At 41.7% G+C, this 16,283-nt stretch overlaps 1 protein-coding gene across 2 annotated transcripts in view; it reads right to left on the bottom strand.

Moving 5' to 3' along the window:
• Positions 1–16,283, bottom strand: part of LOC141540231 (S-adenosyl-L-methionine-dependent tRNA 4-demethylwyosine synthase TYW1-like) — a 206,252-nt gene that overhangs the window by 148,264 nt on the left and 41,705 nt on the right. For both annotated transcript variants that reach the window (XM_074263980.1, XM_074263981.1), the window contains one exon: positions 15,255–15,354. In XM_074263980.1, coding sequence (XP_074120081.1) covers positions 15,255–15,354 — 100 coding nt within the window. The remainder of the gene's footprint in view (positions 1–15,254; positions 15,355–16,283) is intronic.

Genomic DNA, 16,283 nt, shown 5'->3' with positions numbered 1-16,283 from the left:
AGTCTGACCCCGAGATCCTCCAGAGAGCTAGTCCAGACGTTACAGAAAGGGGAGGAGGAGTAAAGCAGTCCACGGGACCACCCCCAACCACGCCTGATGGCGGGCTCCCACCATATCCGCCACAGGGCTCCAGCGACATCAGCGCTCTGCCCCCTGATGCTGCCGGGCAAAGGGAGGAAGGGTCTTGTTTCTGTCTGTCCGGGGGCCAGGGGCTCCAACAGCAGTATGTAAAGAACTCCCTTCAGCCTGTAACCACCCACAGCCTTGGTGACCCGGGCCCAGGAGGCTGAGCAGCTTGCCCAGGCTCTGCCAGCGTAAAGGGGAGGGGGCAGCTTCTGCCTCCCACTCTCTGCTCCCCAATGGTGCCCATCCTTCTAAATAAGAAACCTTAGGTGACGATGGCTTGTTCAACGGCTACCCTGTGGTCATGTGAGAGGGAGGGCTCTCTACAGGAGGTTGCCCTGGCCCCAGTCCTCGATCCCCTGCATTATTAACAAATGGCCGTCCACCCAAGAGAACCATGGAGCTCGCACCCCTTTCCCCCCCTTCTGGTTCTAATCTCTGAGGATCTCTGAGGGTACATATGTCTACACCATATAAACTAATTGGTCAAACACTCCAAATCAAGAAAGGAGACTCCGGTCACATAACTGCAAAGTGAGCATGAGAGCAGAGTGTTCTACCTCACTAGATGATTGTAAGAATCCAATGAAATGAGGTATGCAAAGCACTCTCTAACGTATGCAGCCATTTGCATGGTATCCTAAGGACACTGTCCATAGACTCTAAGGATATTATTCTTATGATTCTCTTCTTCCAAATTTATTCTAACAGATTTAGGTTCCTAGAATCCTAGGGAAAAAAAAGATAAGGTAACCCAAGAACCCATCACTATTTGCTGGGAAGGAGTGTGACATGATTTGCAAATATGACTCCAAGTAGTATTAAAGAAATCACAAAGAGAATTGCAAACACCCAAGTCCGTCCGGGCCTTTCTCTACTTGCCTGCAGAATCTGAGCTTCATTCATTGCATAAGCATGGACAGCAGTCTTTGCCAAGAATCAGGCCAGGGAACTGCCACACAGACCATCGACCCTGTCCACACTGCAAAGAAGCTGAGGGGTGAGCCCATGTTCCAGAAAAAACGAAGGGCAGGTTCTGTCATGACATCACCAACTGTCCCCAAAGGCCTAATGTTTGAAAACCCTTCACCAATGAAGAAACTCAGGAATACAGAAAAATAAACTTGTGCTGCTCTGAGGAGGCATTAAGTAGAGAAAGAGGGGAACCATCTCTCCATTCTTAGGGGGCCATTGTCAATGTTCAATTGTTTTAGTCACATCTGACTGTGACCCCATCTGGGGTTTTCTTGAGAAAGACACTAGAGTGGTTTGCCATTTCCTTCCCTAGATCATTAGACAGATGAGGAAACTGAGGCCCACAGAGGTAAGTGACTCGCCCAGGATCACACAGCCAGTGTGTGTCTGAGGCCAGATTTGAACTCAGCAAGATAAGTGAACTACGGCACCACCTAGCTGCCACATAAGGGGACAAATAAACCAAGGACCAAGTCCCCAAAATCTCTTCAGTCATTAGGAGGAACGCTCCAAAGCCAAGAGGTTTTCGTTCCTAAAGGCTGTCTTAAGGATACAGGTAGAAAAGTTACCACACTAAGGGAGCTCGACGCAGCTACTCATCTATGAATAAAATTAGAATCTGTCGATCAATTTGACAGGCAATTCCTCAGACAGAATTTCGGTAACTGGGCTCGCATGTAAAAATCCAAGAGCTGAAATGCCTAGGTCAACACCAAAGAAAAAGAGGGAAGGAGAATCCCAGTAATGTGATTGCACAGTAAGGATAAGCAGACTTAAAACTCTGTCCTGTAATATATATATATATATCCCACTGCAGCTACACCAGGTTAGAACATAATCATTAAAACCATAAGACACCAAATAAGTACTGAAGCGGACAATAGAAGCAGCTGATAAAATGACGAGGAACATTTACTTTTAATATCCATGTAGAATTATTGCTGAGGATTTCATATTTATTAATATCAATTATTGATAATGTATTTTAAATGACTTTTATAGAAAAAAAAACCATACAACCGAGACACAAAAAAAGGATATAGACAATGAAGAAAAAAATGCAAATAATCTGCTTATGAATAAGGGCAGAACTATATCAGCATCTCAATAGTATTGCAACTATTATAATACTATTTAATCTGCTGCATTATTTTAATAGTAAGAAATATAGCAAAATAATGGCTTGGATGTACTGCTATTATTCCTACTATAGTTTTACTCTCAAATATTCAAAAGGGATCCATGATCATCCATTTCAATGTTCCCTCTGACAAGGGAGAATGCAACTCATTCGTGCCAGCTCAAATTGGGTGACTCGTGTCCATGTCCTCCCTCAACTTCACCAAAAGGGGTCCACTTAAGCTAAAGGACGTCTTTGCTTTCTTTTATTTTATTTTATTGCATTTATTTATTTGTTTGTTTGTTTTGCTGAGGCAATTGGGGTTGAGTGACTTGCCCAGGGTCGCACAGCTAGGAAGTGTCTGAGACCAGATTTGAACTCAGGTCCTCCTGATTTCAGGGCTGGTGCTCTATCCACTGCGCCCCCTAGCTGCCCCATGTCTTTACTTTCTTGGGACATATCGAGCATACTGGTAGAGCCCACAGGATGCCCTGGGGTCCCTCCTCTCCATGTGACCAGTCTGTCCCCTTTCTTTTTCAAATAAGACATTCCCCTGATGGCATTCTTATCTCCAATTCTTCAAAGTTCCTAATCTGTTAAATGTCACAGTCTACTCACCCTTACTATGCCTTCTGTGGGACTCTTCTTCATGAATTGTAGTCATACAACACTGGGACATTTGAAGAAGTCACTCCAACCCATCATCCTCTTAATTCTGAGTCCACATTATTGTCTCTTTGGATTACCTACCTCAGATAGATATATAGATGGATACACACATATATCTATATGTTATGTAATATGTATCTATACATCACACACACACACATTGATAACACTGATGGATAAGCTCAATAAATCATGTCTACAACTACACATCATAATCTAAGCAATAAAAATTATTTTTTCTTAATTTTCTAATTTCTTTTTCTAATAATTCCAAATTTCTAATTTGTAGAAATCTCTAATTTCCTAATTTTTAATTATCTAAATTCCTAATGTATAAATTTATAATTTATTTTTCTAATTAGTAATTTCTAATTCCTCTTTCCTCCCCTCCCCAAACCAGGAGGGCAGGGAGGAAACAAAACAAAACCCTTATAACAAATACGCCTAGTCAAACAAAACCATATTGGTTATGTCCAAAATGCATCTCATTCTACATATTTAAAGATATTATCCTTTATTATTATAAGGCCTCTGGAATAATGACTGCTCATTGGACTTATGAGAGTTCTTAAGTCTTTCGAAATTGTTTTTCCTCACAATTTTGATAGTTCTGTGAGAACTGTTCTTGTTCTGTTCATTTTATTCTGCATCAGTTCATGCATCAAGGTTCTCTGAAACCATCCTTTCCATCATCATTTCTTATGATGTTTTCAACAACATCATGACATTCATGCTCTATAATTTGTTCAGCCATTTCCCACTTGCTGGGCATCTCCTTACTTTCAGTTCTTTGACAATATAGAAACAGATGCCAGGAATGTTCTTGGTCATATGGATCCTTTCCCTCTTTGTTTGAACTCGTTGATGTATAGACCCTAGCAGTGATATCACTGGGTTAAAAGTTTGTACAGTGTAGCGACTTTAGTTACAAAAGAAACAGACATTCTACACTGACTTGGTTGTTGTATAAAATGATGAAACTAGACTCTTTTGAGTAGTTATCTGGCGGGGCAGCTAGGGGGCGCAGTGGATAGAGCACCAGCCTTGAATTCAGGAGGACCCGAGTTCAAATATGACTCAGACACTTAACACTTCCTAGCTGTGTGACCCTGGGCAAGTCACTTAACCCCAGCCTCAGGGGGGGTGGGGAATGAGTAGTTACCTGGAAATCTCTGGAGCAAGCTTCTCTGATAAAGGTCTTGTTTCCAAGATGCAAAAGAAACTAATTCAAAGCATCCACTAAATAAAGGGCATGAACAAAAAGCTTCAAAGGAAAAAAAAAATCAAGCTATCAACAATCATATTTTAAAATGTTCAAAAGACTCATAATTATAGAAATGCAGGAAGTTGCGCAATGTTTCAGAGCTGATGAAACCAGCAAGATGCTATCCACAAAAAGGAGCATTGAGAAGCCCTCACTATCCAAAGAGAATCCCTCTTCAACTTGGACTCTGGACTGATCTCCATCCCAATGGTGAACAACTTTGGTAAGTATCTGTCTCCCTTACATTTATGAGGAACAGGCTCACACCACAAGGTCATTATCTCTATTGCTATACCTTTCAGAGAATCCTGAATTATTCTGATAATATGTGGAGATGCCTTGTTGGAAAAGAACCTTTAAAGCAGCATTTGCTCTACCCAGGCAAGTTTTTTTCACAACAAACAGTAGGATCTTGTATTTAATCAAAAAGACATTGATAAAGATGAAGCTTATTGCTTGTAAAAGCCTGCCTGTCTCCTGCTAGCCAACTCATAGAGGATGCTTTCAACGTTTATGCAGATAAGTTTCATAAAAATTTTAGACAAAAGGGAAAGAAAGCATTTAGGCTGATTTGTTGATGTTCTCAGTCACCTTTTCTCAGATTTAATAACATCCTAGAGTCTTTCCAGGCCTTTGGTATGGAAACCCTGTAAGGTTCCTGGAGAATCAATGCAAGATCCCTCTCATCACTGTGTGACAGCCCCCCATCCCAGCACACACCTCTTCTAGGTGCACTTAAGTCTTATTCAGCTGCCTCATCTCTCTTTGTTCTCTTCAACACCTCTTCTATTTCTTCTGTAAGCATTCTGGAACTCGGGTCAGTTGCCCTGATCAATAAGGCTTCATCAACCAGTTGACTTGCCTTTGGCTGCCATCTCTAGGGAAATCAAGCGTTTGCTGATTGAGCTCTCTGAGCACTCGATAACGGATTTACAATGAAAGTTATTCACGAAATTATTACATAATCTATATCTATTGCCCTTTCTTCTAACCATTATGTGCTTTGAATGACTGATATTTTGTGTGGATAGGTCAAGAGCGCGTTGTTTCGGCTGACCACATGTTGTCTGTTTTATGCTCCCTCAAAGCATCGATCTTTGCCCTCCCAAGTCGCCCTAAGCAGATGGCCGTTCAGAGACAACTCCCACATCAGCAACAAGTCATTTTCTGTCTATTATGATATAATTAATATCATTTTTATGATGCTATCTGGTGCTAACGTTTTCCAGCCCCTGACAATTCTGTTCTTGAATAAAGTATTCCCAGAGATGGGCACAAGACTTCTATGGAGTCCACGGGTTGTTAACCCCTCTCATTTCTCATACCTGATCAGGTTTTCTAAACTATTTCTCAATATCCTGGTCTAATTCCAACTTTGCACTGAAGTCACTAAGCATCAAAATCAACCATGATATAATCTGAAGGGTCACATCAAGAGCTTCACAGAATTTCTCTCCCTATTTTCCTCTCCAACAAATGCTGATGCACAGCATTATCTTCAGTCATCTTTTTATAAAAACTTATCACAAGCAAAACCACTAATAAGGATATATTAAGCACCTACTATGTGCCAGGAAAGCACATAGGGGATTCAAGTACAAAGAATGAAACAATCCCACATCTGAGTGGACTCCCAATGTCCCATGAAATGAGGTTCCTCGTGGTCCTCAGGCACACACTAATACCAACTCGACCAATCTTTTACTTACTTTTCCCCTAAGCATTCTTGGCCTTCTGAATTTCAAGTGTTTCAAGACTGATACAATTCCAACGCTCCCGGGATATGTACCATTCCTCTATTGCTGGTTAAGAATCTCATATTTTGATTGTTAAAGTTTATAAATTTAGGGGAAAGAAATCTCTGAAGCAAGTTTAAATTTGGGGGAAAGAAATCTCTGAAGCAAGTTTAAATTTGGGGGAAAGAAATCTCTGAAGCAAGTTTAAATTTGGGGGAAAGAAATCTCTGAAGCAAGTTTAAATTTGGGGGAAAGAAATCTCTGAAGCAAGTTTAAATTGGGGGGAAAGAAATCTCTGAAGCAAGCTTAAATTTGGGGGAAAGAAATCTCTGAAGCAAGCTTAAATTTGGGGGAAAGAAATCTCTGAAGCAAGTTTAAATTTGGGGGAAAGAAATCTCTGAAGCAAGTTTAGATTTGGGGGAAAGAAATCTCTGAAGCAAATTTCTCAGATAAAGGTCTTGTTTCCAAGACCCAAAAGAAACCAATTCAAAGTACCCACTAGATAAAGGACAGGAACAGGAAGCTTCAAAGGGAAAAAGTCAAGCTATCAACAATCATATACAAAATGTTCAAAATACTAATAATTAAAGAAATGCAAATTAAAGCAAACTTGAGTTTCCACTTCATACCTAATATCAAATTGGCAAAAGAAGAAAATGACAAATGTTAGAGTGGCTCTACAGGTATACTAGTGCATTGATAGTGTGATTTGGTCCAGCCTTTCTAGGAAGCATCTGGAACTATTCTCAGAAAGTTACCAGACTGTGCATGCCCTATGAGCCAGCAGTATTACCATGGGGCCTATGTCCCAAAGAGATCAAAGAGAGAGGAAAAAGACCTTATAGGTATAAAACATATTTACAGCAGCTGCTCGTGGCAGCTAGAAATTGGAAACCTGAGAATTGTTCTCTGTCTGGGTAATGGCAAAGCAAATTGTAATATGTGAACATAATGGAATATTATCTTGCCAAAAGAAATCATGAAATGGACAATTTCGGTGGAAATCAGGAAAGCCTTTATGTATCAATGCAGACAAAGCAAAGTGAGCAGAACCAGAACAATTTATACAATGACAACAACATTATAAAGAAAAACAACTTTGGAAGACTTTAGAACTCTTATCTAAGTAATTTTGATAAACCATGATCCCAGAAGAATGAAGACAAAACATCCCATTTGGCTCCTGCTAGGGAGAGAGGTGTTAAAGTTAAAACACTAAGTTAAAAAGTTACAAGACAAAAAGAAAAAGACCTACATTTATAGACACAATCAATGTAATCTTTCCAGACTTTATAGATATGTAGTGAGGGATTTGTTTTGTTTTTAACTTGTTTTATGGAAAAGTGGTATTAAAAAGGGCATTTGACCAAAAAAAAAAAAAAATGTAATCCAAACAATTTTTTAAATGTTTACTATAGTTTACAGATTTTCAATGATTTACTACTATACTACATCATGTATATTATAAAACAAACACAAAAACAGAAGTTCTAAAAGGATAAGATAAAAATCGAGTAAACAATATTTTAAAAGAATTTTTATCTAATAACACAAAAGCCTTTTTGCTCTCATTGTTAAAGCCATCATTACTAAATTATATTTATATATATATACATATATATATAATACATAATAATATCATTACTAAAATATATATATATAAAATTATATATAAATTAAAGAGGCTTTATTATTTTCAAAAATCTCAGTTTAACACTTGATGATCCAGAGCTTCAAAGGTCTGATTCTAAGTTAGTTTATGGAGATATCTGTTCTCAAAACCATCATGGCTGACAGAGCCTTCACAAAGAGATGTAGATAGAAGGAGATCACTGGCTACACGTCATTAAGTCATGAGATTCACTGTTCATTGTTGTTGTAGAGTCCTTTCTCAGTCATGTCTGACTTTCCTGACCCAACATGGGGTTTTCTTGGCAAAGGTATGGGTGTGATCGACCATTTCCTTCTCCAGCTCATTTTACAGATGGGGAAACTGAGGCACACAGGGGTAAAGGACTTACACAGTTAATGTTGAGGCCACATTTGACCACCAATCCTCCTGATTCCACACACAACCTAGCTGCCCTATTATTCAGTGCCATCCACCAACTAAAGCAAAGATTTGTGCTACAATTCAGCGAATAAATTTGTTTTCCCTGATGTCAAGCAGCTGCTCTTGCAAACTAATCAGAAGGCACTGCGTTTTTATATTTTACAAATAAGCTCAAAACACTCAACCCTTTGGAAGATTTCTAAACAAGTTCTTTAAGGAGTGACAGAGATTTACAAAGGTTTTTGTGAAGAAAAGCCTGGTTTATAAACAGTGTTCATCTCTGTGGCCTCGTACTATCATTGCCTACGAGCTAATGACCTAATCCAAGTGTAGATCAAGGTTCACAGTTAGAAACGGCAAACGTAAATCCTCATTTCAAATTCTCTTTTTGAGAATTCTGCATCTTTTTGGCTGACTTCTTGTTGGATTGGATTAGATCATCACTGTTTTCCTCCTGCAACACGATTAATGAGGACCTTGTGTGTGCCCCGCCATCTTTTTCCTCACTTGTATTCACCTTATTATCTTCAAACTAAGGCTTCTTTGCAGCAATCCTTTGAAACTAGCAGGCCATTCCATAAGGTTGCATAGAAACCAGATAACTTCCTCTTTAACTCTTCTTTACCAGCAATAAATTGGGATATATTGAAACAGAGTTGAAAGCGAGCCAACAGGTAAAGGTGCCCCTGCCAACTTCCATTTTTCCTGTGGCATGAAATCATCTGACTTAGAGACCCCCTCAGGGTTCACATGTTAAATTTTAGTGAAGTTCAATTTCTTTTTTCTCTTAGATCAAAAAAATACAGAAAACGAAATTTGAATATTTTCTTCCCAAATCGCAACAGATTATGTTGTATCCCATGAGATGTGTCCAGTCCACTGTGGCCTGTCCCTGGGTCTTTTCCATGGAATTTCTCCTCCCTCTTGGGAAGCCCTCACTGCTTGTTTCCTACGGACGAGTGGGCCACAGCCATCACTTTCACCAAGCATTTCTCTGCCAGGTTTTAACAGGTTGTCCTTCATCTCTGAGGCTTAAATGCAGTCTAAAAATGCAGACTGCAGCGTACGCGGCTTCAGATGCCAATTCTCAAAATGTTCAGCCTTCCCAACACTGAGCCTTCCCCCAGCATGCAGAAGCCTCCACTTCCCCAGCTGCCGCCATGTCTCCTCACCCAGCTGCCGTGTGAACAACGCTGTTTGCTGATGGTACAAATCTAAATCTTATTTATACATTTTTAGCTTGAAGGACCCAACTACTAGAGTGTGGGAAACTTTTAGCAACTGTTAGACACATGGAATCTTCAAGGCAGGGACCAAGTATATTCTGAGGACTGGTGGGCCTTGGCAAGGCGACCTCCACACTGGCGGGCCGTAGAAGTGTCTTCTCAAGACCTTTAGACGATTTCCTGAAGCTTAATACTGCCTGTTCTCCACAAACCCAGGCTTGTAGCGGGCCAGAACTCTGGCCGGAGAGAGTCAGAACCCAAGGTGTTAACTCAGTGGAATTGATGAGATAATGGTTCTCTAGTTCACACATACTCAGTATACTGTAATGATGTAATTGCAATAGGGTATTTAAACTGGGGACAAAGTCAGACTCAGAAGGAGACTGGTTGAGACCAGCAGGCTGTCAGACTGTTGGAGGAGACTGGGTCAGACTGAGACTGAGTCAGACTATGACAGACACAGACTGTGTAAGAGACAATAAAGACTTTGGACTCTATTCTTGTCCATTCTCATGGTGTCTATTCTGCTGAGACCAAGGCCCTTCTGGAGGACCTCCAGAAAGTTAGGCCGAACATTACATAGGAAGGGGATTTAAGAGCTGAAAGGACTGGAAATGAGACATCCCATCTCCGACCATCCTCCTGGTGACTCTCCTGCCTCCTTCCTCCTCCACTAAGCTCAAGACTGGATCAGACTATGACAGACACAGATTGTAAAGGAAATAATAAAGACTCGACTCTATTCCTGTCCATCCTCATGGTGTCTATACCGCTGAGACTGAAGCCTGTCCAAAGGACCTCCAAAAAATTAGCCCAGACATTACACAGGCTTACAGTTCAATCTTTCCCAAGCCACTTTCTTACTTCAAAATAATAATAAGTCTATGAAAACCAAGGACATCCTACCCTCCATCTTCATCCTGATCTATAACTGGCCACTGGACCCAGGTAACTCTGGAAGGGAAAGTGAGGCAGGTGACCTTGCACAGTCCTCCCTCACTTCAACCCAATTCACCTGTCCATCATGGCATCTGGTCCTCTTCAAGAATGAAGGACAAACCAATTTATGATTTTGTGATGAAGAGAGCCATCTACACCCAGAGAGAGGACTGTGGGCACTGAATGTGTATCACATCATAGCAATTTTACTCTTTTTGTGGTTGTTCACTTGTATTTTATTTTCTTTCTCATTTGTTTTTCCTTTTTGATCTGACTTTTCTTATGTAGCAAGATAATTTTATAAATATGGATACATATATTGGATTTAACATATATTTTAGCATGTTTAACATATATTGAATTGCTTGCCAGCTAGGGGAGGGGAAGGGGGAAGCAGAGGAAAATTTGGAACACAAGGTTTTATAAGGGTCAATGTTGAAAAATTATCCATGCATATGTTTTAAAAATAAAAAGCTTTAAAAAAAAAAAAGAAGAAGATGAAGAATGAAGGGCAAACAACAATAACAACATACTATTGGGTAGGAAGGTTGAGGAAAAATTCCCTAAATTTTCCAAAACAGTATCCTAAATCACCCACTTGCAAAAGAAAAATCATAAAGTACTTAATTAAAGCCTAGATTTACTGAATGAAAGAATCAGAGCAAGTTGAAAAATGTGAGGTTATTGGAACAATCCATTATTACGGCTGCTAATAGTAATGATTCACTTGTTGTTCCCAGCACATCTGCTGTTCTTACGGAAGTTCCAGGCTATCAGTAACATCTCTGGTGGCATTCATCCTTCCAGGACTTCTATGAGATAGGAATTGGAAAGGGCTTAGCAACAGAAGGCAGATGTTCTCTGTATTCTCTCCACCTTCCTCACGCTTGGTCTAGGACATAGCTTTTGTTCACCTGGGTAGCTTCTTAGGACTCCTGGAAAAAGGTGGGAGGACATGCATCTAAGTGAGCAGGAAACAAGGGGCCTTCTTATCGGTGGGCTCAGCTCTGACAAACTTCCTGCTCTTTCTTCCCAGCCCTCTCTCCTGAACAACCAGCAACCAGCTGTGGATACGACAGAGGGGGCCTAATAAAAGTGGTCACCTTATTAGCATCCGCTGAGACCAGTTGGGAGGAGTCTTTGTCAGACGTGAAGAGTGGGAGGCAATGAAATCTTGTTCCTTTTAAATTATTTGAGAGAAAAACTCCTGGCATAGAGAAAATTTAACCTGTTCTTTCCAAATGCAAGTTCTAAGTAGTTGAAGCCAGAGAAGGCCTAAGTTTAATTTCCAAATCAGAGTTTCCTCTCCACTCCACTTCACTCTCCAGTCACCACTGAGATATTTCCAAGTGTGGTCCAGCATCAACAAGGCCTTGAGCCTTCAGTGCCTGCGCCCACCCCAAGAGATGGCTATCTTCCCCAAGACACTGACCCTCAGGTCATGGACCAAACCAGCCCAGCAGCCAAGGCGCTCAGCATCTTCAGCAGGAACGTCCACTCTCAAAACAGCTTCTTTCAGTAAGCACCGCAGGGCCTTGCCCGAGTCTGCACTGTAGGCTCACCATAAACACTGCTCAGAAACTTGCCCTGGGAAACTGTCTCCCAGAAGTCTGGGCAGCATCAGGTCTCATTTAAATTGCTGTAATATCATCAGCACTAACTTCTGGAATCAATATTGAGCTTACCTACTTTGCCTTAAATGAGATCAATTTTCCTGAAAGGCGTAAATGATTAGTATGAAGTCAAAAGGCCAATGGGTGAAGGTCAGTCAAAGGCCCAGAATTCCCAAGAATTGCAAAGTTAACTTCTGGGGCTTTTTTTCTGCCTAGCTGTGCCCTCAGGGATCTCACTGAAAAGGAGAGAAAGTTAAACCTTGTAGTGACTGGCTGAGGAGGAATCAGCCGCAGCATCATTTCTGACTGGGAATCTGTTTTCTACCTCCAACCTAATAATTTCGTCAAGTACGTGGTTAACTTAAATTGTGTATATGTACCCTTTGACCCAGCAGTGTCTCTACTGGGTCTGTATCCCGAAGAGATCTTAAAGGAGGGAAAAGGATCCACATGTACAAAAATGTAGTGGCAAGAAACTGGAAACTGAGTGGCTGCCCATCAGTTGGAGAATGGCTGAATAAGTGATGGTATATGAGTGTTATGGAATATTATTGTTCTATAAGAAACGATCAACAGGATGATTTCAGAAAGGCCTGGAGAGACTGAGATGAACTGATGCTGAGTGAAATGAGCAGAACCAAGAGATCACTGTTCATGGCAACAAGATTGTGTGATGATCAGTTATGATGATTCTTAACAAGGCAGTGATTCAAGGGGATTCCAGTAGACTTGGGATAGAAAATGCCATCTTCATCCAGAGAGAGAACTATGGAGGCTGAATGTGGATCCAAGCAAAGTATTTTCACCTTTTTTGTTTCTTTGTCTGTTTCTCATGGGTTTTTTTTTTTTTTCCTTTTTACTCAGATTTTTCTTGAGGAACATGACAAATATGGAAATGTGTTTTAAAAAAATCATACATGTTTAATCTATATCAGATTGCTTGTTGTCTTGAGGAGAGGGAGAGGTAAGGGAGAGAAGGAAAAAATTTAGAATACAGTCCAACAAAATAGAATGTTGAAAACTATCTTTACATGTATTTGGAAAAATAAAATACTATGGGGGGAGAAAGTATCTGGTTATCTTGGTGTAAAAAGCCTTCAGTCCAGTTTACTGTCCCACTGGGTCTATGGAGGCACATGGCTCACAGCCACTTAATACCTATTAACAAGAAATCATTCATCAAGTACCTACTGTTTGCCAGACACTGGGGATAAAAAAACAAACAGGCATGTCCCTGGCATCAAAAAGTTTACATTTTAACAGGGGAGACAACAGCACACAAATCTAGTTTTCCTTTTTTTTCCCCCCTGAAGCTGGGGGGAAGTGACTTGCCCAGGGTCACACAGCTAGGAAATGTTAAGTGTCTGAGACCAGATTTGAACTCGGGTCCTCCTGAATTCAAGGCTGGTGCTCCATCCACTGCGCCACCTAGTTGCCCCCACAAATCTAGTTTTCCAATACACATTGTTGAGATTCTCTTGTTTTATTAAGGAAAACCATCCCTTATGGACCCCAAGAGTTGTGAAGAGTCCCAGTCTCATCAAGAAAATGTCCTTGAGTTCTCAAAGCACCAGCCAGCATACCAGCAAAGCACAGGCCAGAGAAGCTTCACGTGAGGGTTCAGGGATGCCCAAGTGCATGTTTGCCATCCAAGGCTAAATTCAAAGGCCTATCCCCAGAAGATCAGGAACCAAGGCAGAGTTCTACCCCAGCAACTCAAGACCCCCTAAGGCATGGAACCCCACCACTACAACCACAAACCTTCTCAAGGATTTCATTAACTACTGAGATAGAATCACTGCAGTATGGGGGAAGGGCCAGCCTGGACTCAGAACAGCCTAGGCCAAGTGACCCCCACCCCGGACTGAGAGCCCAGGCCGGTCCTTCGATCTCTCAGTACCACAAGGCAGATCTCTAAGATTACATCACAGAAAAGTCACCTATCCATTGAGGAATCAGGGGTTTCCCCCCAAAACCCCCCCAAGAACTCCCCCCATCCTTAACAGATGAACTCGTAGATTTTAGAGGAATTAGGGGAGGGTTTTTATTCACTTGTTTCCAGTCATGTCTGACTTTTTGTGACCTATTTGGGGTTTTCTTGATAGAGATACTGAACGGGTGACCATGTCCTTCTCCAGTTCACTTGACAGATGGGGAAACTGAGGCAAAGTGCATCTAGTTACTCTCTCAGGGTCACATAATTAGTAAGTGTCAGAGGACAGATTTGAACTCATGAAGATGAGTCTTCCTGACTCCAGACCCTGCACTCTATCCACTCTGCCACCCAAACTGCCCGCAGGGACATGGAGTGGGACCAACTATAAAACAAGGAGACTGGATTGATTCAAAAAGGAAAACTGGTTCTAATGACTTCTCAAGTCCCTTGGAGCTCAGTCAAGTCTCCTATGATCCTTAATCCAATCCACATTAAAAAAGCAAATGTGTTTGTTTTGAACGAGACTATCGTCTCAAAAAATACACAGAATCTTGTATATCCAATGTCAGATAAACAAGATTCTTTTATAGGGTAACAAGTAGGCAGAAGAGATTCCTATAATGGGGAAAAGAACAAAAGGGAGAGTGGAGGAAAGGGTGAGGATTTAGCCCAGTGGTCCTCAAACTTTTTAAATAGGGGCCAGTTCACTGTCCCTCGGACTGTGGGAGGCCGGACTATAGTATAAACAAAAGCTCACACTCGGTATCCACCCCTCAGCCCATTTGCCATAACCCAGCCGGGGCATAAACGTCCTCAGAGGCTGCATCTGGCCCCCGGGCCGTAGTTAGAGAACCCCTGATTTAGTCCATTCGTGACCAAGTAAAAAACAACATCAGCTTAGACCATGTCAGTGCTGATAATAATGCAATCATTTAAATTGGACTTGAAGAGCGGGCACTGCATGCAGGTAGCTTCGCAGGGCTCCATACTGAACTTCACTTTCAAAGTTTCAGGAATAATATCTAGTGAGTGGCCAGAAATACTTGGAGAAAGGCGAAAGAAAGGCTGATCAAAAGACTCGGAACTCCACCTCCAGCCATCGCTCAAAAACCTTCTCCTGAGAAGGGCTGAGCTGCGTTTCTTAAATGGATCATCTTCAAGGTGCATTTGAATTCAATCGCCCTTTTGAAATAAATTTCAGTATTGAAATCTATGACAGAGAAATTTAAGTAGGAAAGAGATTACCAGAAATAAGTGAGCTGAGACTGAAAGGTACGTCAGGAGGATCCTAAGAAGGAGAAGCTAGAGATGAACTTGGCCCCTCCTGTCCCAAAATGTGCGCCACACTCATTAGGACAGATAAGCACACAAGGCCAGTGGGTCTAGGGCACAAGGAGGGGATAGGCGTAGAGGAGGGCACTGAGGGCCAAGCATGGGCACAAAGTGGGAGTCGCCCATCCCCCTGGAGCTGTTGAACCAGCTTAAGGATACAGGAATAAATAAAGACCTGCTTCCTCCTCCTGCTCTTCTCACGGAGGTGGGCCCCAAGTCAGCAAGCTGCAAAAGAATGTCATCTACCAAAATCCATGGAGATTTTCACCTTGTTTGGAAAGGGCCTCTCGCAGAGCTGGAGTGATCATCTCTCGCTTTTCACTGGCTCCCTTCTTCCCCAGTTGCATGTCCTGTTGCTCCCTTTCTTTCTAAATTAAAAAAAGAAGGTGGTTCAGTATTATCCCCAGCATCCCAATGAAAGTCCATCCGCACTCCTGAGCCGCCCATCTGTCTCCAGAGTCATCCCCTTTCCAGAAACACCAGAACAGACCAAGCCCATTTTGGAAGCCTCGCCTCCTCAGCCTAGCATCCAAGCCCTCTCCCATCAGCCTCCACCTACCTTCCCATCTCTCTCCCACCTCTATGCCAGTGCTAAACAATTTTATCACATTCCAACTTGGGTCCAGGGCCTTTCCCATTTCCTGGGCCTAAAAGGCCTCCCTAACCTTCCCCCTTGATATTCAAAGCCCAGCTCAAAGGTTATCTCCCCAGTCAGCTTTTTCTCAACACTTTGCCCAATTTAAAAAGCCTTCTCCTGTAATGTCTAGGCTAGCTTTCTGGAGGTCCTCCAGACGGGCCTTTGTCTCAGCAGGAGAGACACCATGAGGACAGTCAAGAATAGAGTCTAGAGTCTTTATCGTCTCCTTCATGTCTCGTCACTCTGTGTCCCCAGTTCTCTCAGCCCTTAAATACTCTATTACAATTACATCATCACAGCATACTGAGCATGTGTGAATTAGAGAACCATTATACTGAGTAAATACCCTGTTGTAAGCATCCTTGTTTCAAGTATACTTCTCCAGAGTTCCGGCCCTCTACACTCTCCCTCCTTCATCCTCCTCTTTAATTATCCTAATCTCATAAACAAATTAATGCCATCTCTGTGGTCCTGAGGGACTCATTTCTCCCTCTAGATTCTAGATGTATCTTGTGGGACAGCTTCAGTTAGAGAATCAATAAGCATTCATTAAGCACCTACTATGCTCCAGGTATTTTATTAAGCATCAGTGCAACAAAGAGACAAAATTGTGGCTGCCCCCCACGAAGCTCACAGTATAAAGAGAAACAGCCTGTAATT

The sequence above is a fragment of the Sminthopsis crassicaudata genome, chromosome 4, assembly GCF_048593235.1.
Source record: "Sminthopsis crassicaudata isolate SCR6 chromosome 4, ASM4859323v1, whole genome shotgun sequence".
Classification (NCBI taxonomy): Eukaryota; Metazoa; Chordata; class Mammalia; order Dasyuromorphia; family Dasyuridae; genus Sminthopsis; species Sminthopsis crassicaudata.
This window is presented reverse-complemented; position numbering and strand designations above follow the sequence as displayed.